The 24,255-nt window shown below is 39.0% G+C and overlaps 2 protein-coding genes across 2 annotated transcripts; one reads left to right on the top strand and one right to left on the bottom strand.

Annotated features, from left to right (window-relative positions):
• Window positions 1-111: 111 nt before the first annotated feature.
• Window positions 112-7,120, top strand: LOC102230422 (transcription factor-like 5 protein). The gene is made up of 6 exons (XM_005812923.2): window positions 112-2,732; window positions 2,838-2,994; window positions 3,092-3,245; window positions 3,344-3,530; window positions 4,363-4,504; window positions 5,623-7,120. Exons 1-6 carry the CDS (start codon window positions 2,164-2,166, stop codon window positions 5,743-5,745), a joined length of 1,332 nt encoding a protein of 443 aa, XP_005812980.1. The 5' UTR covers window positions 112-2,163; the 3' UTR covers window positions 5,746-7,120.
• On the bottom strand, window positions 6,382-23,583 carry col9a3 (collagen type IX alpha 3 chain). The gene is made up of 32 exons (XM_005812922.2): window positions 23,332-23,583; window positions 22,575-22,634; window positions 21,512-21,547; window positions 21,137-21,208; window positions 20,967-21,020; window positions 18,598-18,633; window positions 18,259-18,282; window positions 18,096-18,149; window positions 16,734-16,787; window positions 16,568-16,609; window positions 16,422-16,478; window positions 14,946-14,999; window positions 14,805-14,858; window positions 14,655-14,708; window positions 14,482-14,535; window positions 14,309-14,362; window positions 13,735-13,788; window positions 13,604-13,657; window positions 13,466-13,519; window positions 13,088-13,132; window positions 12,948-13,001; window positions 12,780-12,833; window positions 12,190-12,243; window positions 12,009-12,080; window positions 11,515-11,550; window positions 11,309-11,353; window positions 9,860-9,892; window positions 9,104-9,250; window positions 8,965-9,019; window positions 8,702-8,884; window positions 7,471-7,548; window positions 6,382-7,384 (listed from the first exon to the last, which is right to left on the bottom strand). The coding sequence occupies exons 1-32, from the start codon at window positions 23,395-23,397 to the stop codon at window positions 7,200-7,202; spliced, it is 2,028 nt and encodes a 675-aa protein (XP_005812979.1). The 5' UTR covers window positions 23,398-23,583; the 3' UTR covers window positions 6,382-7,199.
• Window positions 23,584-24,255: the final 672 nt, after the last annotated feature.

Here is a 24,255-nt window from a genome sequence, read left to right as displayed (position 1 = left end):
TGTCATCTACCCCAAAAGTGTGTTTTATATTTATGATAAGGTGGAAGGAGGGTTTTCTTTGTCTTTTTTAGGAGGGTGTTTTAATTTTACAATTAGGAGAGATGTGTTTTTGTTGAAAGGCTTCATTCAATGGTAAGCATAAAAAAATTATCAACAATGTCAGATTGAAGACAAGAAGGTCAGATTTGACCTTCACAATTTCTTTTTGGGGGTTTTGAGGGAATCTGACATTTTAGTAATAACAGGTTACTCCATCCAACATTCTACAGCTGCACATTTTTGCATAGTTATGTTTTTTATTTGCAGCAGTTTGATATTACTGAAATAATTGCTCTCATAACCCACATTTTCCAATATTTCACCTGACATGTCATTACATTAAGAATTAATATTTTATATATAAACACACTTATCCTTGATGAGTTATGAGGGGAACTGGTGCTTGTCTTTTCCTCGCACACAGTGATTCTGAATATTTTCTGTCACTTTTCTAGGGTTATTAGTGCTGTCATGCTTTCAGTAAACTTTACTTGATAAAGCTGGCATTTGTACATTTGCGTTTATGTTGATTTATCAAAGTGAATGCCAAAATAAACAAAAACTTAACATCTAATACTCTTTCTAAAATTGAGTATATGTTATATTTTAGATAATTAGGTTTTCTTTAAAATTCTGATACATTGGGGAACATAATTGACGTCGTACATCACTTTTCCGACCATCAATTCAGAAGTTATCTCTGAAGTAAGCAAAAGGGATCTAGCTGCAAGGAACTATTTTACATTTTTATATATGCATATATATAAAGTAAACTTTTATAATTAATTATTTTAGGTATGGGCATTGGTATGGGTATTGTGTAGTGCATTCAAAGATGGCGACGGTGTATGTAGCCGAACGTTAGTGTGGTAGTCGCTTAGCTAAAATGCTAATGTAGCGTTCACCAGCTATCTGCTAATTATGGTAAACAACGCTTAAATGCTGAAGAAACAAAATTCGTCCATTTGGAAAGAAATACCTCCAACAACCGCCTCGTGAGTAAGAATTATTCGTTGATATCGGTATGTTTAGGTACATTTGTTTAAGAATTTATCAAATAGTTTTTTACTCTTAAGGTAGCCGTTTTTCACTGTCTCATCATAAGCAATCTCTATACGTATTTTTATGCTTTTGTAAATAAAAATTTAACTTAATATATGCCGTGCCATAGTACGTATGTGTTAATGTACGCATATTTTGTCTCAGTATAACCAATAAACTAATAAATTCCGCATTTTTTTGTCATTCTTAATGAGAGGAAGTTTTGTTTAATTGGATCAACCAGCAGCGTAATGTAGGGCTCCTTAGTACGAAACTTTTAGCTTAACCATTATAAAAGTCAAGTAGCTGAAGAATTTATACTTTTGTTCACATTTTCTTACGCAACCACCACAATCATGAATGTTTTACCAGCTAACAAAATAGCACACGATACTTAAGTGAAGACAAAATAGTTTCTAAAGTTCTTTTAAATATAACATCTGAAAAGACTGGTATCTGTTTGTACGTTTTTGAGTCAATTTCTAACAGAATTTAGGTCTTCACTAGCTTAGCATGTCTTGAGTTCAATTTTATTTATTCTTTTGCCTGTTCTTCTATGCAAAGTAACTCAAGATTAGGACCAAAATGTTTAATCTCATCTATCCAATTATCCCAATTGCATGAGCCAGCCATCACCTTGTGTCATCATGGGGCTAGTGTGGCATGACTAATATGTCTGTGCATGATTTCCCCACCTGAGCCATGACTCTGCAGCCCCTCCAGAGTTACTATGGACCTCTTGGCCGCTTAAGATTCCTCTCACCTGGGCCTCTGAAGCATTCATAGAACATCCGTACTTATACTAAAATTATATTATAAACTGATGCAGTCTATTTACTAATTTAGTGACATTTTATTTAGGGGGGCCAGAGTAAAGTTGAGCTGTTACAGATGCATGCCAGACTTGCAGGTTTTGAAAATGGCATAATTTTACTTCCACTTTATACTTAAGTGCTTAAGAAAATACACTGGCGTAATGTTTATTTAATTCAAAATGTTTAACAGTGATTAACCTGAAGTGGGTTTTGGCCTCTAAAATAAGTCATATTTTTATTTATTTCATTTCTATCTTCAGAGTGAAACATGTCATCCCTTCACCCAGTTTATAAAACTCTTCATACATCATCAAGTGAACACACCTCTGATGTCATCGGTTTGATTTGGAGCCAAGGTGCATGCGGGACCCAGAGTCAGGGGCTGACAACTAGCTCAGAGTTTGATCTAACAGAGATGTCAGATTTTGATTACTCTCACCTTCAGCACCTCAACCAGTCGCAAGTGGAGCCTGGGCTTTCAGACGACTCTGATACCAGTCCATCTTCAGCTATAGTAGCAGTTCAAAATGCCACTTGTTCTACAGGGATTTCCCCTAACACGTCTAGTCAAGCCATTGACTTGTCAACTTCAACCTCAAATGATGACCACAATCTGGTAATGCCAGGGGAAAAGACTCCTGTGTTTTATGGTGAGGTTCCAAGTTTTGTGCTGGCCAGAATCAGAGGTGAAGAAAGCCCAATCAAGGTGACCGTCAAAGAGGAGTTTTCCAAGAACCGATCCATATCAGCTGCAAGAGTGTGTCTGGAGAAAAGATTCAACAGCATGTGTGCCGACACCACAACGCAGCCGGATAGCCACTCTGCTGTTCTCAGCAAGTTAGTTTCAGTTATATAATGTAATAATTTTTTAGGACGTGTAACGCTGTTGTGTTATTATTTTTGTACTGTGTGCAGCAACCTTTGCTTTTCTGTTCTCTTCAGTCTTTTGACAGTATTTGAACACTCAGCAGAGGCTCAAGAGGCATCCACACATCCTCAAACACAAAAGTGGGTGAAAGCTGACCGAGCAAATTCTTTTAAGCTCTCTAGCTCTCATGTCGGAGGTGTTTTCGAACCGATAACCAATGTCTTTGGGCAGGTGGGATAGAAATTAACGTCACCAATCAATTTCATAGATTTAGGCAGCACGTTTAATCAGACAGTTTAATCCTTAATGTTTTCTGCTGCAATTGCAGGTTATTGCACACATGGCTGAGCCCAACATACATCAGGGTTTAATAATGCCCCCCAGTTTTTCATTTAGCTTTCACCCTGAGACCTCTGTGATAAAAACCGTCTACGCTGACAGCAGCAACCCCAGAGAAGAGCAGGAGTTGATGTTCACTGAAAGTACGAGTCATTACTCTAAGTAGAAACTCTGTTAATTTCTTTGTCTATTAAACTACACAGCATTTTTTAAGTCTGTGTCCCATTGCTGTTTTACACAGAGGATGTGGTGCCACATGCTGTTTACAGAGGGCATTGCAGCAGCTTGTGCCCTGAACCTCCCAAAGCTGCTAAAACTGCTCCAAAACCATCCAAGAAGTCCAGGAGGGGCGGCTGCAAAAGAGCCCGATCTTCATTGTCACTGACCCAACGCAAGGAGAAACACAACAGCAAAGAGAGGGAGCGCAGGTGAGCCATATTAAACTGTGTTAGTTGAATTTCCACCTCGTATTTCATCTTATAAAGTATTTTCTTTAGATTTAATGTTGGCTGCACACTCAACATTGCTTTCTCCGATATTGCTCACAAAATCCACAACTCATGTGGATTATGTATTAATTTAAATTAATTAATTGGATTGATTTTGACATGTTAAAATTTTTAACACAATTACATTTTTTTGGACATACAAAGGTTCGTGCTGGAATAGTTTCTCTTGGTACACCAGGGGATAATTTTTGCTTCAACTGTGGCTCTGTGGGTACAGTAGTTGTCTTGTGATAGGAAGGTTGTAGGTTCGATTCCTTAGCCCCAAATTGCCTACCGATCTGCATATCAGTGTATAAATGTGTGAGCGTTTGTGAGTGCAAATGGGTGAATGTGACTCTAGAGTAAAGCGCTTTGAGTGGTCAAAATGGTTGGAAAAGCGCTATATAAGTTCAGTCCATTTACCATTCAAAAAACTCTGATGAGACACTGGAAAAGACAGTTACTGTGTGCAAGTTGTGCAAAACGGAGTTAGCAAAACATGTTGCAGCAGCACAGACGTCCCCAACACTAATGTTAGCATCCTCAGTTCACTTTTCTAAAGAATAATTTTTTTCAATGAAGTTACATGAATGATCAGGGGTTCCTGAAACTCTTGAAAGCTGTTGAAACAAAATTGCTGAAACAAAGAAATCATAGGACTTGAATAAATTATTAAAAGATAAACATAAATAGTATGTGAATCTTAGGAAATGACTCGATAGACAACAATACAATGCTACTTGATTTACTGTATGTGTCTGGTGACGGACAGGAAGAGGATCCGCTCCTGCTGTGATGAGCTGAACACCATGGTGCCGTTCTGTGACTCGAACACAGACAAAGTCACGACGCTGCAGTGGACCACAGCTTATCTAAGATACATCAAAAAAATGTATGGAGACAGCTTCAAGGAGGTAAGCCTGTGTAGAATATCAACTTATAAAGCCATTTTCAGGCACTTTCTTTTGTCTTGAATTTATTTCTGTTTTCAAGATATGCCTGTATGTAGACCTGTTTTTTTTTTGTTTTTTTACTGTAAATAGCTTTTTCCTTGCAGTTATGTACCCTGTGTGCACAATTATGAAGTTTTATTTTTTTGCTTGAAGAAAAGTGACTTCTAAAAACTGTCAGTAGTTTTAGGAGTTGATTTTGAGTCCATCTTCAACTAGAAGATGAAGATAGACTCATCATCTTCCAGCAGGAGAAGATGAGTCTTCTCACCTCCACCTTTCTGGCTTCTGAGTTGAAGTGCAGCTCTGTTACCTGTTACTGATCCAGCCACAGGTCCGTCCATCTGATCCAATTTTCTTCTAATATTTCTTGGCCCAGTTTCACCTTGTGTGTCCTACGCAGTGGTGGTTGGGTTTCAATCTTTCTTGATCTTGTCTGTTGAACCTAAACACTTTGTATTTATCGGGTCTCCATTCAGGTTGCATTTCTGGAATATAACAGCTCTGGAATAGAATAGATGTCTAGTTGATTCGTGTTTATGTCTTTTTAAAATTAATTTTAACTTTTCAGAACCAGTTAAGTCTATTTCTTCATGTTTATACAGGTAGGAAAACAAAGAAGTATAGGTGAATGTTTTATTGAGTCCCAGGCGGTGCTCACAATGAGGCTTCCTGATAAGCTCCCTCTGTGAAGGTGCTTCCAGTAAATGGTCAAGAAAACAGCTGAAAACAGAATCTTCCATCAGGCTGTACTTTTTGGTGATGATCATTATATTTTTGAGCATTATGGAGAACCATGTTTCAGGACTAAAATTACATTGAATTACTAAAAGATTACATATTGAAGTAAAGGAAAGCAGAAGCTGACAAATTGTGACCAAATCACAGAATAATTAAGATCGGCTGTCAATTAATAATTATATCTGTAAATTGTGTGCATTCCCAACTTATAAGATGTTGTTAATTGTTCAGTTTAGTATAAAAACAAAAAACTCCAAAAGTTATCTTCCACTTCTGAGACCTTTCTCTGATGACTGTAGGTAGGCTGAAAATATCTGAAATTAAAATTTCTTCTTTGGCAGGAGTTTCAGAAGGTCTTCAAAAATGAGAGAGAGAGGTTTTTAAAGTCCAGCCCCTCTCCAGGTAAACCATCCAACCCAAAGAAAGACAAGACACTGAGCACTTCTCTTGCAGCTGAGCAATGATCTGCTTCACGTTTAATCCACATGTAAGACGGCACTTTAAATTGAGTCAGTAAACTGAGGGACTCTGTAGGGCTTAACTGAAAGGTTTATTTTATGTGTTTGAAAAGTTTATGATTTAACTCTGCCTTAGAGAGTGGAAAGTTCCCTTTGTCTGATTGAGAGACACTCAAAGATAGCAGGTTTTCTGCAGTTGCATTGTAAGACCACTAAGTGTCACTTTAGTATCAGAATTGCCAAAACCAGTTCCATTCAGCTGCTAAACTTTAAAAACTGTATTTCACACTAGATGGCACTGTTTTCTTTTGAAAAATTGAATATGGGAATAAGACTGCTCTCGACCCATTTTGTTTTATTAATGTGTCATTTTTGTATTTTATTTAAATGTTCTGTTGTGTTACTTTTACAGCTGATGTTCTTAAACTTACAATACTCTGTATATTGTCTTTTGTATTAATATTTATGCATTTTTATATATAACCTTGGGACAATAGTGAATTAATGGAGTTATAATGAAGTGTTGGGCTCATTTGATATGTAGAGAAGAGTATTGTTTTACTGAAAAGTGGCTTTATTTGTTCTTACAACATGTCGCTGTAGCATCTTACTGTACATACAACAGTCACCCACAATAATAAATAGTATTTAAAGTAATGTATATTTAATAGTTACAGCACCGGCGGTACACAGTGGATGTGGTCATTGCTGATTGAAAAACCAAAAAATAAAAATACACTTTTTCTAATTTCTTATGAATTATACAGGTCTGATTTATGCATCCACAAGTTTTATCTTGTTTATTCTCTTACCTTTAGTGAATCACCTTCACTAAAGATGAATATATAACTTTTACAAGTTATATAAAAAAAACAAGCTGTAAACAAAAAAAAAGCTGTAAAAAAAACCAAACAGTTTTTGTTTTTTTGCATTATTCTACACAATTTCGGGGCACCTGGGAAATTGTTATTTTATTACCTTTATAGTACATATACAGCTCCAGCACCTTTGTCCATATTTTACACTGTCAGTTTGTATATTGAAGTAACACCTGTGATTCACATAATAAGCCGTGTCAAATGGGCGTTCACATCAGAGACGGTCACAGTTGTCACGTTGATGATAATCGAAACAAATGGAGCATCGAAACATTTACAAACTTATGCCAGTTGTTATGTGACACTTTTGAGTCACTACAGTTGTTCTCTTGTTTTCTTTTCCTTGCCTGATCTGCTTTATTTCAAGATGTTACCTGTAATCTTTTGGGTCTCTCGGTTGCTTTGGTGTTCCTGTCACTCTTGGGATGTTCCTCCATTCACACTTGTAGATGTTATTCCTCCCTTGTGATGCATGTATTTAAATAAAGAGGACTTGTTGTGAACGCTCTCTTGTCATTCCTCTCCTCCTCGTGTTAACCTTCCCTCCTAAAAGCGGAGCGGTAAGGCTGCAGGAAGTCATGTTTAATTGTTTTTGGGGTTTGAGGATTTCCCAGCTGGTGACGTTCCCTGGCAGGCTGTTGTATCACAGATCCCTGGAGGACCCTGATGCCCAGTCCTACCTGCCCTGCCAGACTCTCCAGGCTCACCCGGATCTCCAGGAGACCCATCACGGCCATCTTTGACAATCCCACGTACTCCAGGAAGACCTAATGAGGGTGAGAAAAGGTTTCCAAGGTCAGGTAAGTGCTGGAGGCAGTTATCCATATAGTGATTTAAAATATCCGCCTTATACCTTGGTGTCCTTGGTCTCCAGGAGGCCCATCAATGGCTTTACCAACAGGTCCCTTATCACCTGCTTCACCAACATCACCTGTTATTAAAAAAACATTTATTTCCAGCTTTGTGACCTCTGAAAAAAACCCAAAAGCTAGTTGTATTCGCTTATGCTGCATGTAATACCAGTTTTGTACCTATAAGTATATTGCCTTCCTAAGTAATTCCTCCCAATTCTAATCTCTCTTCAATGTTCCGTCTGGGCTTTCTCCCATTCACTTGGATTTCTCTGGTAGAATTTTAACCCAGCGAACAGAGGGAGAAATTGTGAACAATTATATTGATTTTTTGCTCTGCTTTAGATTTGTATTCTGCCTGTAGTTTTAGCAATGGCAACAGTGAAAGTAAACGAAGTAGTTCAGTCCACATTGACCATGCTTTCTAAACATTAACAGCCATCTTGTTTGACTCGGCACTTCTCTCGAGGGTGATTATTTACAGCATAGCTACCTTCCGCTAAGCTTCATAGCGTCGAACTCGTACATTATACAAGTCACAGGCAAACGTTATGAATTGGGTAAAATTTAAAACGTCAGAGTCCATGCCTCCAGCGACAATTGTTCAGTCCAGACAAAGGAAAGCATAAAACAAGTGGTTTTTACCAGGTTAAGTAAAAATCTGGTAAAAATTGTTAAGTAAAAACAGCTTTTGAACTGTTCTTTTTGAATTAGTGATACAACAAACAACTTCAACTTTGAATTTCCAAATAATATGACTGCTTTTTATAGTGTTGATGTCAGGGCCTTTTTAAAATCTTAAAATCAGCCTGTTTCATCCATTTCAAAGCACTTTTGAGGCATAATAATGTTTTCGCTGGACAGTTACAAGGGGAATTGAAATATTTGGAGGTAGTGTTCTGTCTTAAATATTTCACTCAATTTGTCCAATGTAGCAGCACCACTGGCAGCGAAACGATCTGCAGCATGATGCTGCCGACATGCTGTCACTTTGTTATGACGTTCAATAACAGTCCAGGAATCGTAAACATTCCAGCCCATCATAAAAGGTAAAGACAGTTTAACATTATTGGATGCCAATAATGGATGACCCAAAATGCTTCTGGAGAAAAGATTTACGGTCAGACAAGACAATGATTGATTTATTTGGCGACATTGATGAGGCATGTTGAGAGGAGTCAATATGAGGACTCATTTTGTGCACTTTGTTAGAAACTGTATAATTTCTCGTACCTCTGGGACCTGGATCGCCAAGTTCTCCTGGCAGACCTCTGTATCCTGGCGGTCCACGGGTCCCTGGATGCCCGACCGAACCAGCAACCCCTTGCTTTCCTGGAGGACCCGCGGGGCCGGGCCGGCCCACTGTTCCTGGGGCCAAGGGCCTCCGCAGGTTGGCCGCTAGCTGTGCAATCTGGTCTGGATGACGGAGGACACGATAGGGTAAGTTCTGGTAAATGTGTGGATCATGACTGGAGAACATGTTTAAGATTTCTCACCATCGATCATGGAACCACACAGCTCTCTGATGTGCTGCTCACTTGCTAATTTACCCTGAAACACAAGAAGCCATTTATGAAACGTAACTTAAAGTCAGACGTTAAAATTAGAGCCTTTTGTTAAAACAATCCTACTCACAGGTACGCCGGTCTTTCCTGCGATTCCTGGCAGACCCTGTTCCCCTTGGAAGCCCATCAGTCCTGGTTTTCCTGGAGGCCCCCTGGCCCCGATCTCACCTTGTGGACCTGTCACACCTTTAGGCCCCAGTTCACCTCTCTTTCCTGACTGCGTGCGGTTAGCAGGATTTATCAATTTAATTGCTCAGTATGTTTTGCTGAAACAAGTAATCTTTTATCCAAACTTCTAAAAACCTCCTTGAGATTTAATAGCTGACTAAACACCACCAGGAAAACAAACTGGGCCTGTTGAGACAATGCGGGGGTGGGTTCATATGGACTCTTCTTGCCTGATAATTACTCCAAAGAGCACAGCAAACAGTAAGTGAGACTAAGGGAGTGAAGCTCATCAGCGCTGTGTCGCTAATTACACAAATTGTGCTGCAGCTTAGTGTGACTCGTCTTTCCCTCATGGCGATAGCAGCAAACAGGCCAATAAAGCTAAAGCTGCAGTGCCTATCTCTAAATAATCCCATTAAACTGGGAATGTGCCGTCATGTGCCGTGACTTTGACGTGCGGGCAAAAACGGCTCAGAGTGAGGCGCCATTTTTAATGTTTGGAGAAGGAACAGACGCAGAGGGAGTTTGGAGCAAACTTGCACTGCTAATTACACCCACACAGCATCTGATGTATGTTTGGCAGACACACTGTATTTGGAGAGACGCTTTGAAGGGTGAGATTCTGTAAATGTAGGACAGGGGAAACTGATTATCTTACCTCTCCTTTCTGTCCAACTGGCCCAAACGGACCCTGAAAATAGATAAACACCTTAGTTGTTCAAGCATTTAGTTTCAGATCAGAGTCAGATGAACAAGGCAGATGTATTTCAGTATATTGTCAAAAAGTTCATTTATTTCACTTATTTATATATTTTCAGAGATTTCTGTTAGTTTTGGTGATCATTGGGTTACAGGTAATGAAAACCTAGTATTCAGTTTCTCAGATATCTAAAATATTACATAAAAAGACAATTAAAATAAGGATTAAAATTCAGAAATGCCATCCCACTGAAAGGCTTTTCCAGACGTTTTTTGATAATAAGAACAAAAGGGGCTCCTTTTGCTTGAATTACTGCATTGAGTATGTGATCAGCCTGTCTCACTGCGGATGATTTAAGGAAGTCCAGGTTGACAATACTCCAAAGCAATCACAAAAATACCATGATCATTGGTACTTTTGGCAGTGTGGGCTGGTGCTAGGTCTGCTGGAAAATGAAATCAGCATCTCCATAAATAAAAGATAGAGACTTTTAACTTTATCTTGTCAGTAGAGGGAAGCAGTAAGTGCTCTGAAATGTCCAAGCAGACTGCTGACCTTGGACTTGATAAAACAGAATGGACCAAGACCAGCAGAAGACATGGTTCCCCAAATCGTCACTGAATGTGAAAGCATCACACTGGACTTGACACAACTTGAATCATTTTCCTCTCTTCTCTTTCTTCAGACTCTGTGAGGTTGATTTCTAAATGGCATGCAGAGAGGACTTTGTCCCATTGAACATCAGTGTTTTTGTCTTTTTGAAAGTGATAACCGTGGGCCAACCAAAGGACGGTTGAGGAGAGAGCCACATATCAGTCCAGGTTCAGTTTATCCTGAAAGTAAGTAATACTAAAGCACAGAAGTTGAAACCAACTAACTCTCCTTTGTCCTGAGGCTGAAGTGAATGCAGAAAACCTCACTGGAAGTCTGTGAATTTCACTTATTAGCTTCTTCTTCTCCCAAACTCTTCCTTTTTTTCCTTCAACGTTACTGCTAGGTCATAAAATTAGAAATTTTATTTTTTATTCTCTAGTATCTGAAAATCAAATGGATACTAGAGAAGCTTCAAGGTTTTAATCTGTTTAAATCTTGTAGAAAAATGCCTCCCATTTTTTTCTAAGTTTGATTGAGTAGTGTGCAGTTTGTTTTATTAGTTTACTAATTTTATTTAATATGTATTTTTCTAAAAAAGTAAATGTAAAAACTTGAAAAATAATTATTTTAATGTTATCTTTAATTGTGTAATTGCTCAACGTTCAATGGAAAGCTATGATTTATGCTTCAGATAAAAATGTATTGATAAGTTAAGAGTTTTATTTTAGTTTTAGCAGAGTTTTGCTGTAACATGCAGCTGACTGGTACTAAAAAAAGTTAATTTTACTAGTTAGATTAGGACAAAATACTCACAGGTTCTCCATTCTCTCCCGGTAAACCATCACTTCCTGCCACGCCCTAAAGAAGGAGAATTTGTTGGTTAAATGCTGTTTAAAGCATCATATGTTCATTAACATGGAAGAACAATAACATGTTCTATTGTTTGTTGAGAGCTGGAGAGAAAACACTCAAGAGAAACATTGTAACATGACAATCAGAGACGGTTTTGGGTGACCTACTATGTCTCCCTTTGCTCCAGAAGCTCCAACTGGACCCTAAAGAGGTGGGAAACAGAGACGGAGTCAATATATAAGAGACATGTAGAGAATTTGTTGCTGCGAGAGTGGGAGGGGAGCGAGGTGGGCTGGTTGAGGGGAACCTGGACGGACATAAAGGGTGGCTTTGTTCTGTCTTCAGGTTCTGAACAGGAGGCCTCCTTGTGTCTCTACGTTCTCCTGACTGCAGCCTGACTTTTAACTGATCAGGATGAACGACCTGGTTACTACCTCATATGATCACAGACTTCTATGTAGTGTTTGTGTGGAGGTATTGTTTACAAACTTTTAAATTTCTTCAAACATTTTGATTGTTAACTCCAACCAAACAGAACCACTAGGGATATCACGTAAGGCTTGTTTAACTTATTTTCATTCAAATAATTTCAAACAATCTGTTAAAAGAAAACTATCCATATTCAAGGCTTAGTTGGACCCATTTTACTGCAGGAACTCACTCTGTCACCAAACTCCCCACGGAGTCCTGTTGGCCCTGGAAGGCCTGGGTCGCCCAAGGCTCCTTTGACTCCCTGCAGCAGATTTCACACCCACACACACACAGAGAATCAGTTACTTCACCATAACATATTAATAACTTAAAAAAAAAAACATGATAATTTGTGATTCCATGTTGCTGACCTGGAAGCCTTTTACTCCCAGAGGCCCAGAATTGCCTACTGGTCCGATACCTCCCTGTTAGGAAGAGACATAATCATGTAATCCTGCTAGACTATTTATGAGGCTATTTCAATTCAGAGAACAGGAATTAAGCAAACTGATGCCATCGCTGTGAAAGATTTGTTATGCAGCACAGCATGTTGTATGTTTTTTTTTTTTTTTTGTTTCCTGAAGACTAACTTGAGACAAAAGCTTTTCTGTGTAAGCCTTACTAAGTCGTGATTTTCTTTTCTGGTCCCTGCATGTATTCCTCCATTTCTAACTAACTCTACTTTGGTACATTTGTAATTTTTTAAAATTGCTTTTGCAGCATGTAAATACCTGCAGAAGCCAACTGTTTATTGTTGATCTGATATTTGAACATTGGTGCTTCATATTATTTCCATTATCTGCACTTATCAAGCACTCAGACATGCAAACTGGAGTAGAGATCAGTTTATTTTAACATGTTGGAAAATATTTAACAGTTTAGTCTCATGGTTGTCTTGATGAATTAATTCATCGTGTTACTATCTGGCTGGTCAGCAGTTTATAGTGAGTATTTAACTTACAGCCACTCCTCTGGGACCTTCTATCCCCCTGTTTCCTGGAACGCCAATTTCACCCTGAAGAGAACAGGTTGTGGACAAGTTAGAAGATGCCTGACAGTGCGCATCTAGAGGTTATGTGACTCTGCGGAGCGTTGATGACCCTCCCAAACAATCCCATCAGATACATACAGGAATACCTGGCTCGCCAGAGGGTCCTTGCTCCCCATTCTTCCCTGGATCACCCTGGGATAAAAAGTAGTGAGGATAAACATCTCTTCTTCAAACCTCTGAACTTGAGGTTCTGACAGTTTTCTTGTCAAAATACTCACGATTTGTCCTTTTGACCCCTTAGCTCCAACTTTTCCAGGCAAACCCTTGAGAAGAAAAGAGAGGATATTAAAACTTAAAGCAGTTTCTAATCCATCAAGAACTCTGGTTCTCAGAAATGCCACAAAAATTATACATTCTAGTAGTTTAACTAGAAATTACAAGTTGCATATAACAATGCCTTAAAGATGATTCTTAAAGACATCATTGAATGCAACTTACAACTTCTCCTTGCCACATTTTAGTAAATATTATTTCAAGTGAGCAAAAAATTGAGTCCTGCTGTACAGTATATCAGCACATTTTAATCGACCAAACTCTGGCGCTGAATGGAGAATAAAGTGATAAATCAGAGAATAATGACTTGATTATGTATTTACAGGAAGTCCATTTGGTCCTTTCTCTCCAACTACTCCATGGCGTCCAGGATCACCCTGTGAGCAGAAAGAAAAACCTTCTGACCTCTCAGGTCTCGGCTTTTGCAGAAGAATATTCCCGGATGAGGAGGTCCAGCTCACCTTCTCGCCATCTAACCCCGGCGTTCCATCTTTCCCATCTCGTCCAGGTGTACCCTGTAAAAATAATCAGATATGACCCTCATATATCTAAATGTGCATCACACATTCAGTTTCTCCTAATGTGAACTTACAGGCTCCCCTTTGGGTCCTGCTCCACCCACTGCTCCTTTGGGACCAATTTTGCCCTGATAAAAAATACATAACATCGACTTTATTAACTAGAAGGAATATGTCTCTTATTTAAATGTTGATCTGCTGAAAAAACTGAGCTGAAGCGGAAAATGTTGTTGAAGAGAGCAAATAATTAAAAATATATTAGCAGAAAATGCATACATCGAAGAATAATAGCACATTAGACACAGTCTGATCCGTACATATTCAGATGTATTATAAGAACATTTCTACTTTTAAAATGGTGCTTTAATAAAATGTTGTAGGTTTAAAGCTCAATAAATGTGTTTAAAAGTGTTTCAAACTTTGTAATATTTAATATTAGGAATTAAAACCTGTTATGGTAGAAATTACATGGTAAAAAAGAGCTGAATGTTTTCATATGTGAATGGTTGAAACAGCACAAAGATTGCAGAAGTACTCCGAGGACAAAAAAGAACATGATCTAACTAATAGTTTAAGTGCTTTACAGCATCAACACAATGATTGTGCGTCATATAGATGGAAAATTAAAGTTCTTGTATCTTGACTTACAATCTCTCCTTTAGGTCCCTTGAACCCCTGCGGTCCTTTCTCCCCAACGTCGCCCTGCAGACATCAGATGAAACACACCCAACTATGCTTTGACCAGCCATCCATTCTCACTGTGAACTACCAACAAACACAGTCACTGTGATAAAAAATGAAACAAACCAGGAGTGACTCACTGTCTTGCCGATGATTCCAGCTATGCCAGGTTTGCCTCTGAAACCCGGGAAGCCCTGGAGACAAACAGAGGAAGCTGAAGTCAAACAAAGCCTCCAGACCTGTCTGATTCTTGTAGAGGGGCTGAAAGTGAAAATGAGGCAGGAAGGAGGGATCCTGCTTTAAAGATGCTTACTCTGTCCCCTGCAGATCCCATTGAGCCCTGTAGACCCCTCAGACCACGAGGGCCCTGAAACACACCATGAATGAACCATGAAAACAGGCATTGAGGATTAAATAGTTGATCAAATTTGGTATAATTTCCAGTAATGAGACAAATTTTCACCTGCAGACCAACAGTTCCTGGAACACCCGGCTGTCCCGGTGGACCAGAATCCCCCTGGAGACGGTAGCGAACACTTAAAACCACCGTCAGGTAAGTCTCATAAATAACAGCTGATTTACTTGTCTCACATGTTCAGTTCACCTTCTCTCCATTTTTTCCGGGCTCTCCTTTGTCTCCTTTGTGTCCAGTGTGTCCCTGTGTGGTGAAGCATGAGTAGGAAGAAGCAGGTTAGTTGACTTGGAGCGGCAGTGTTTAAATCCAAACAGCTAGAAATAAATTGTTGGAGCAATTCATACAAAGCAAACTTACAGCTGCTGTAAACAACACAAAACAAAAGCAATCAGAGTAATACATAAAGTGGGAAATTGGGAACATGCAATTTCATTATTTTTTAAATATACTGAAATTATGTGACCTTGTAAAATTCAAAACTATACAATGTATGTTCAAAGAAAAAAACCTTCAACTTCCACACAATATAAAAAAAAATGTGTTGACACAAAGACGGCGGTTATAATTTAAAGGTCCTTATTATGCTTCCTTATACAGGTTGGATAGATCGAAACAAAGCCTGTTCTTTACATTTTTGCACAAATTTATTCATGCACAATAAGATTCTATTTTGCTCAGATCCGCCTATTTGTAGCTCCTTTCAGAATGAGCTGTTTTACGGCCTCTTGTCACTTTAAATCCAAAGAATCTGCTGCTGGCCACGCCCCCCAAATCAGCGCTTACACTCGCACATGAAAATGGCTGCAAACAGATGCGCAAATATACAACTGTGCATCTTTGAAAAGCAGTAGAGCCTCCTCCACAAAAAACAAGAAAGCAGCAAGTGGTTTCTGCATGCTAAGTCAGCAACAAAACACTTGCTTTTCCGGTAGCCATTATACAGCAGTAAAACCAGCTGACCAAACATTTTGAAGCTCTGCTTGGGTTGTTAGGTAATGCACTGGGCTTCACTAAGGCTGCTAGGTAACGCATTGTCCTCAGATGGGGTTCCTAGGTGAGTACCTGCTGATTTGTGACGTTACATTCTGGCTGTTTTTGAAACGGGTCATTTTCCAGACACCAAAAAAAACATAAACATATAGGCAAAAACTGGGTTGGTTGGTAGGTTTTTTAAGCACCTTGGCTGCTTTTAGAAGCAGTAGAAACACAAATGGAAGTTTTAAAACGTTCAAAACGAATTTTCATATATCAGTATGTGAGGTAACTCTATGGAATGGACTAAATTATGGGCTCAAACATAAAAATACAAATATAAACAAGCTTAGAAAACTGCAAAAATGAACTGATTGGAGCATATTTTGTATAGGATGGGTGTGTCAAAGGCCAAAATTGCTGTTGTTGATGTTAATAATGGGCATTAATTGTACAGTCAATGATGGAATGTGAGGTTTATGCGTCATTTAATGTGGAAATACTTTAGGAGTTTAACTGGTGTGGTACGTTTATGGATGAGTAGGGCAGAAAATAATAGCATCTTTTATCTTCTACCTGCTCCTTTTTGAAAACATGTGTCAAATTGCATGTCAATTGGCATTACTATTTGTCTTGTTCTTGTTTTTACTTTTTATTGTCTATTTGAAATAAATGATTAAATGACATTTTTACCTTAAATCCTGGCATCCCGGGTGGGCCGGGGGGACCAGGAGGACAGATAGCAGGACACTGAAGATGACAGAGACATGATGCATTCTCAGTTTGAAAAACACATATTCAGATTACAGAATTTGAGGTGTGCATTGCAGACATCTTACCAGAAGGTCACCATTAAGATCTTGAAGAGAGCCAGGAAGCCCCTGATGGAGGGAAAAATGCACAGATCACATCTATTTCATTTCCTGCATCACTGTATTGTTTGGTTCCCATTTAGCCACCAGCTGGAAGCAGCAGCAGATATAATGTGATGATAACTGCACTTACCGGGGGTCCATCAGGGCCAGAAGGTCCTGGAAGTCCTGGAAGACCCTCTGAACCCTAACAGATTATAAAGGCACGTTTTCAGCAGCTCTGATTAAAACATAAAAGTCCTGACTCTATCTTTAATTCAACCTGATTTAATCTCACTTTGGTGCAAAGCTTAAGGTCCACCTCTAAAATAAATCTTACAGTAACATTCGGTAGTTTCACACAATAAAGATGATTACAGTGCCTTGCAAAAGTATTCAAACCATTCCATTGCAGCTGCAGATGAATATTCAGGATCACTCTCCTTCTTGGAGGTAATCCTACGACCAATTTTTAACCATTAACCGAAATTAAAATTTGGGCCGATGTCCGATATTTACCAACATTATATACAGCTAATGAATTTTATTAGTCTTTCAGTACTTTTTCTCCAAAATCCTGAGCTCCATCACTATCAATGTCACATGACCAGTCTCCTTCCCCCCATTAAGAAGCAAATGGCAACGAGATAAAAATAAATATGGGTTATTAATATCGGCACAGTTTTATTTATCAAACAGATACCAATATGTTAAGTGATAACTAATATCAACCGTTACCAATGTTATATTATGCATCTCTACCAACATTCAGGTCTTTAGCCTTTAGCAAGGTTTTCTGTCAGAGGCAGCCTGTTTGTTTTCCTTCTCTGTCTGTTGTTGTGAAGTTAAAGCCTAAAAGTTGTCCTGTCAGTGATTCTTCAACCTAAGCTGTGAATCTCTGCAGCTCCTCCAGAGTTACCAAGAAGTTCTGATTGATGCTCTTCTTGCTCTTGGACAGACATGTTTTAGTTGGCTTGTAGTTGTGCCATAGTTTGATTTTTTTTTAAGATGATTGATTGATATGTTTAAAGCTTGGGATGACCTAACCCTATTTTAAACTTCTCCACAACTTGATGTGTTTCTTTGCCTTAATGAAGCTGACTATTGATTAATGTTCCCTAACAAACCTCTAAGACTTTCACAGAACAGATATCTTTATACAGACATGGACTCTGCTTATCTGATTCCTGCTTAGAGGCATTGGATTAATGGGGGTTGAATGCATATCACACCTCAGATTTCTATTTACAAAAAAACCTGTAAGTGATGTACCCTCTTCCATCCTTTTCACATTTGTGCATTGATTCATGTTGGTCTATTACATAAAATCCAATTATAACGTACTGATGGTGTGAAACAGGTCAGATTTATACATTTGTAAAGCACTATAATCATCACTTTTCTGCACCTTTACACTGAAAATAGCCTCTTGTTTAATAGAAATCCTTCCACAGAGAATTAAGCGTAATTATGACCTTCTGAAATATCCTTAACTATATGTATGAGACGGACTCACTGCTGCTCCCTGAGGTCCGACTACGCCCGGCAACCCATTGGTCCCAGGTAATCCCTACAAACAAAAGTGTTTGTGTTGAAGCCATCAGAGTGCAACAAACACAAGCTCCCAGGGTGCAATCAGAAAACATAATGACATTGTTTGAAAGAAAATGTTCACTCACTGGGGCTCCTGGTCTCCCCCTGCCCTACGGAAGACACAAGAAGACAAATTAAGTCACACCAAGAACCGGGATTTTACTGACAAAAACAACATCCGTTATATAGCTTTTACCCTGCAGCTAAAGCGTTTTGAATTTCAGTGGGTTTTTTTGTTATAAATTAGATGTCAGCTTCAGATACTGAAGGGGAAACAGCATCATGTGTGTCCTCTTCATCTGGTGGTGTGTTTAGAGATGATTTTCACAGCATGAACATATCCAGTGTTTCCCTGAAGCAGCTTCATGTAAGAGTACTCAAAGAGAAACATCTGCTGTAGGTGTGAAGTGTGTGTGATTGCTTACAGGAGGTCCAGGTGGCCCCGGAGGTCCAGCTTCACCCTGTAGCCAACAAGAGAAAATCACTGACAAATCCATTTGGTTTACAGTGAAAACTGCAAAAATTGGCACCATTAGTTCTCATATGAAGCAGTGAATTGTATGGTGCAGCTAATCTTTTCCTCTGTTGGTTCTGAAAATCTAAAATTGTTAGTGATTTTCTGCATAACACTGATAGCTAAAGGAATGAAGCCTTTTCAGGACCTGGATCCAGTTATGTTTGGTTGAGTCCATTTTTTCTCTTCCAAAACCCCCCCAAAAAACATCCTGTTATCAGGATTTGTGCTTCTTTTTTTTGCAGGTTTCTCCAATGAATTTTAGGGTTTCAATTGTTGAATTCCCTGCTTTTGTGTGTTTATATCTTTGAATGTAGATCCTTGGATTTTTTTTCTCTTTTAGAGTAGCTTTATAAATATAATATTTTTTTACTCCTTCTGTACAATACATCTTCTTAATACATGATGCATTTTTAGCCATTCAGCAGTAGACATGCTGGTGTGATCTGGGAAATCGTCCTGCTGAATAATCTGAGAGAATTTGAACTTAAGGTCCCAAACTGATGGCTGGATTTTCTCCTGCAGGGTTTCCTGATGTCTGGTAGGAAGCAGATCTCAATGTCCTCCAGATCCTGAAGCTGCAAAGCAGTCCAACGCGCTACAACCGTCACGTTTGACTGTAGGTCTGATGTTCTTTTCCTGAAATGCTTTGTGTTTTCTAATAGTTGAATCATGAACATTGACTTTAACTGAAGCGCTTTAGACGTTGATCTGGGGTCTTTGTGACCCTCTGGATGATCTGTTGAAGCTCTCTTGGAGACATTTTGGTCGACTGTTCACTCCGAGGACGTGTCACATCTGTCCCATTGTTCTCCATTTTGGATAATGGTTCTCATAGTGGTTCACTTTAAAACCTAAAGCCTTAGAAATTACTTTATAATCCTTTCCAGACTCATACATGTCAATGATTTTGTTTCTGGTCTTGAATTTGTGTAGATTGAGACATGATAAGTTGCTCTTTGAGATGTCTAGCCTACTTCATGTCAGACTGTTTCTGTTTAGGTGGCAAAAATTTTGACTTTGTGTGGCTTGTGAAACTGAACTCCAGGAAGTGTGATTAAAACAATCAGTTTTTAGTTTAACCACGGGAAAGGAATCATTTTGACATGTCGGTTCAGATACTTTATTTTCACCACATACTGTATATCATGTATTTGATAATATGAGACGATAAAGTGTGACCAAAAAAAGCAAACAAGAAGAAGAAATATGCAAGGAGGCAAATACTTTTTCACAGCACTTTACATAAATGTACATAGACTACGTAAGTGTTGTCACAAAATAATAATTTTAGGTGAAAAATGATGGAATTATTGAAATACAGGTTTGTTAGCTGTATCCTAGCTTAGCTTGAGGTCAACACAGCCCACTTAAATTTGTGAAAAGGTTTATAAAAAACTATGATTGTCATTGTAGTGTGTTAAAAAAAGGGGGATTTCTGGTTGAAAGTAGAAATAGTCAATAAACTCATCAGCTGCTGGAGCAGCTGCTCATCACACTTCCTAGTTGCCGTTGATTTGAACATTTCCTCTACAATTAGGTTTAGAAATTTAAAAACTGCTTGGTTAGACTTATTAACATATTACCTAACTTAACTTCCAATAACTTGCCATATTTTGAAGGCCTTTTTGTTCTTCATTTTGGATGAAAACTTAAAACAAATGTTCAACAACATTTATTTTGTATCTAATCCCCATAAATCTGTGTTGCATCTAAACTTTGCGTTACCCGTAATCACTCAGAGCCAGCCGTCACAGTGTGGCTATCTGTGTAATTAGCGACATGAGTTAAAGCTGGCTTCCTCATTAAGTCTGCTAATTAGCTGGGAGGGGGCAGTAGTCACTGATTCTCTGATATTTCATAAATCTGATGAATTGTGAAAACTACAAGTCTTGTTCAATTACAGGATGTTGTCTTAATGACCATTCAGAGTTTATGGGTTGTTTCCTTTAGAAAAGCAGTTCATATCTTCTACTTTTTTTTTTGCGAGAAATGGGTCAGATTCCAGGCCGGATTAGGGAGAAGCAGAAAATTTAACCTCATCCTGATCCCTCATTAAAAATATTCCTAACCAAGAAGTTGAGCCAATTAGACAAATTTATGGTGACAGAGAGCAGAGGCCTTGTGCCTGTTAAAGCCTCTGGGTTTAACAGAACCAGAACAACCTGCAGGGTCCTGATGGATCCTGGTGGTTGCTGACTTCAACTGGTTGATGCAGGAAAGGGTAAAATCTTTTAATGGAACCTTAAAACATGTGAGAGGTTCAGAAGATGCACTCACTGCTTCCCCTGGGGGTCCGTCTCTGCCAGCAGGACCATCAGGACCGGTCAAGCCCTAGAGATGTATAGCAGCATCATTACTTGTTCCTCCTTTTAGATAACCTCAACAACCTACAGCTTTCTTGTGTAAGGTTGATATTTCTGTAAAACCTGAGGATTTTGGACCCTTACATCAATTCCTGGAAGTCCTGGCAGACCTGATTTTCCTGGTCCTCCTGGTATTCCTGCTTTCCCTTTTGGGCCCTGCAAACGATCCAAGAGAAATTTAATAAAGTCTTTTCCAGGCAGATTAATGCGTACACTTTCAAAATGCAAACAAATAAAGTGTTTTTGTGTGCAGCTGAATAATCCTGAGAACTTTAAAAAAGACTGCATTAATAGGATTCATGGTGTAAAAATGCTCAGATTTCAGGAAAATCTGAATAAAAGCCTTTAAATAGTTTTTAAAAATGATTTTAACTTATTGCAAAGGAACATGAAAATGTTACATCTCTAAATAAAACCTTTTGTGTCCTTCCAGTTTGTCGTAATGACTGGATTACTTACAGCTTTCCCTGGCAACCCAGGAGGTCCTGGTTTCCCCTGACAACAAGAAAAAAAAGGTAAAAAAGTTAGATTTCTTTTACAGCATTTTCAGTGTTGACTTCCTCTCAGGTGTACAGCTTTCCAGCGGTTGGCTGCCTCTTAATCATCCATAACCCAAGCTAGGAGCATCAACTGCTGCACTGTTTAGTGTTTAACTTCTCTACCAGCGGAGAACAAACGGCTCCAAGCAGGATCGATGCGGGCTGGTCACATGTTCAGACCCTCAGTGCGGTCTGAAGACGGTGCAGGGAGGAGGTGCGAGCTGAAACCCTAGATGCTCTCACAGGGCTGGGGAATGTATGAATGGGTCCTCTGTGTGCCCAAAGTTTACCGGAGACATAAAAATATTCAGAGCTAAAATGGGACGAAATGTTCTGATATAGGTGACATTTAAAAAGCAAACGGTTTTTCTGTGTTAAACAACACTGAAAATTTATAGTTAAAAACACAATGGAAGCAAAATCACATATAAATGCAGACACACCTTTAAGCCCTGCCTACCTAAATCCAACAGGTAATCGTTTAATAAACGCAGGCGGAGTAGTCAGACTGATGAAATGTTTCATTTTTTAGACATTTTACTCCATTTACTCCTTTTTCTTTCACAAGCAACTTGAATCTAAAATTAAAAATGCACCCTGAGAAAATGTTTTAATTTGTAGGTAGATGGAGGCCATTGATAACAAAGAGGGGGCTTCACACTAAATCCAAACTCCTGCAGTCATTATACAGCATACAAAATAAATAACTAAACATTGGTCATTGAGGTTTATCAAAAAAATTACAAGTGTGAGAGTGGTTAGCCAGTTTGAGGCATAGAGAGAACAGCAAATATACCTTCGCTTGTGTCACCGAATCACAAATAATGTAAGAACTGCAGAGTCTTTCTGAGGCAGAGGTTTGTTCCTGTTTTTCCAATAATTTAATAAGAGTTTAATGAGAGCCAGTTAGTCTGATCAGTACTGGTTTACAGTCCAGGTTCCAGACAAACTCCAAGAGCACATCTAGTATCTGGTCAACTCACATCAGTGCCGTCCCTTCCTGGTTGTCCTGGCGGTCCTTGGGTTCCTCTGGGGCCAGTCCTCTGCAAGATAAAACACAATATAGCTGGACGCTTGTGCCTGAAACACTCTAAGAACCACAAAAAATAAAACAAAGTCTAGATATTATAGGCAAATGTTATCATTTCAAAGCTCTCAACAAGACAGGTTTTATTCAAATCCAGGAATATAGAATCAAATAAATCCCAATACAAAGCAACAAAACACAGAGAAAATTATTCAGAGAATACAAATAGATCATGCTTTAAACCTCCTTCGTTAATAGTATTTTACAATAAAATGTCAGTGTTTCTTTTGCTCAGATTATTGAATAAATGGACCTCTTTGAAGACTTTGCAGAACTGAGCTGCTGAAAGAACAGAGGCTGCATTGTGTGCGCTGATCTCCAGTCTGCACATTCCACAGGTTCAGGGGAAACATTTACCTCTGACTGCAGCAGCTACCGAGCAACCAGTTCACATTTACTCATTAAATGAACAGGTACATGGTTTAAAACTGCAAAAATGCTCATACACGGAACACCGAACAGAATAGTAACTGTACTTTCATTGAGATTTGAATTTAATTGAGTGCAGAAAGTGCAGGAAAATACATAATCGTTACAAGAAAGCAGAAATGTAAATATAAGGCCTTTGAGTAATCATCCTCACAACATGAGGAAACCATCATCACACTAAGATATGCAGCAGGTGTGTGCAGCAGCTGCTTGAGGAGCCTTACCTGGGCTGAGGAGGACCACAGCAGCTGGCACAGGAAGAGCACCCAAAGAGCTGAGAACACCGTCATCGTCCGCGCTCGTCCTCACAAGCCAGAGTTTAATGGAAAAGAGGTCAAATCCTCCGGACTCTCCTTCCCCCCCCAGCAGTGGAGCCTTCCTTCACCTGATGGCGCGCAACTCCTGAATGGCTTTCTCTTTGCTCCCAGATAAACCCGAGCCTCCAGTTCCGGCCGTCCACACACAGGGGTGAGGGAAGCAGAGGAGGCCCAGCTTGGACGCCCAAGAAAGTGGGCTGAGCTAAAAATGTTAAAAACATCAACTGACCAATCCGAAAGTCGCCAAAAACAAACGGAATAAGGAAATTTCATTTTGTCAGCTTTCAACCACAAAACTTCAAGCTACTTTGTTTGGATTTCTGAGTGACAGAGCAACAAGATGTAATTCATGACATGAAGGGAAATAATTTATTTTAAATTATTTACAAACAATAATCTGATACCTACAGTAGAGCATGTTGCCGTTTAGAAGTCGAGTAAAAAAGTAGAGTATGCATGCTTAAGTTGGTGAACATTAAAATGGAAAGAGATTAAGCAAAAAGTTCAGGTCAGGTTGTTCCTGACCTGATCAAGATTAAGACTGTTCACCTTTAAAAGCTCTAAATCTCTGAATAAATCTGGCTTTCCTATAATTTTCTCTTAGGTATTCACTGTCCTGACGGAAAAGAATGTCTTTGAAGAGCTGCACAAGTCAGACTTTAATTTTGTAAAAGATCCTGAAGGGAGTGAAAAACCACTATGTTTTGAGCCGTAGGAGGGATGCAGAGTTGGCTGGAGTCTTTATGAATGGAGTCTGCATGTTCATGAGTGGGTTCTCTCTGGGTACTCCAGCTTCCTCCGTCAGGCCAAGATCATGATTGTTTGGTTAAT

The sequence above is a fragment of the Xiphophorus maculatus genome, chromosome 1 (assembly GCF_002775205.1).
Source record: "Xiphophorus maculatus strain JP 163 A chromosome 1, X_maculatus-5.0-male, whole genome shotgun sequence".
Taxonomy (NCBI): domain Eukaryota; kingdom Metazoa; phylum Chordata; class Actinopteri; order Cyprinodontiformes; family Poeciliidae; genus Xiphophorus; species Xiphophorus maculatus.
This window is presented reverse-complemented; position numbering and strand designations above follow the sequence as displayed.

Bases quoted from the DNA above. Each gene is read 5' to 3' on its own strand.
- LOC102230422 (XM_005812923.2), top strand. From the start codon at position 2,164: ATGTCATCCCTTCACCCAGTTTATAAAACTCTTCATACATCATCAAGT. The intron at 3,246-3,343 runs GTACGAGTCATT...TGTTTTACACAG, and splicing joins GGAGTTGATGTTCACTGAAA to AGGATGTGGTGCCACATGCT. The intron at 3,531-4,362 runs GTGAGCCATATT...GGTGACGGACAG, and splicing joins AGCAAAGAGAGGGAGCGCAG to GAAGAGGATCCGCTCCTGCT.
- col9a3 (XM_005812922.2), bottom strand. From the start codon at position 23,397: ATGACGGTGTTCTCAGCTCTTTGGGTGCTCTTCCTGTGCCAGCTGCTG. The intron at 14,536-14,654 runs GTAAGCATCTTT...GTTTGTCTCCAG, and splicing joins TGGGATCTGCAGGGGACAGA to GGCTTCCCGGGTTTCAGAGG. The intron at 8,885-8,964 runs GTGAGAAATCTT...TCCGTCATCCAG, and splicing joins GTGTGGTTCCATGATCGATG to ACCAGATTGCACAGCTAGCG.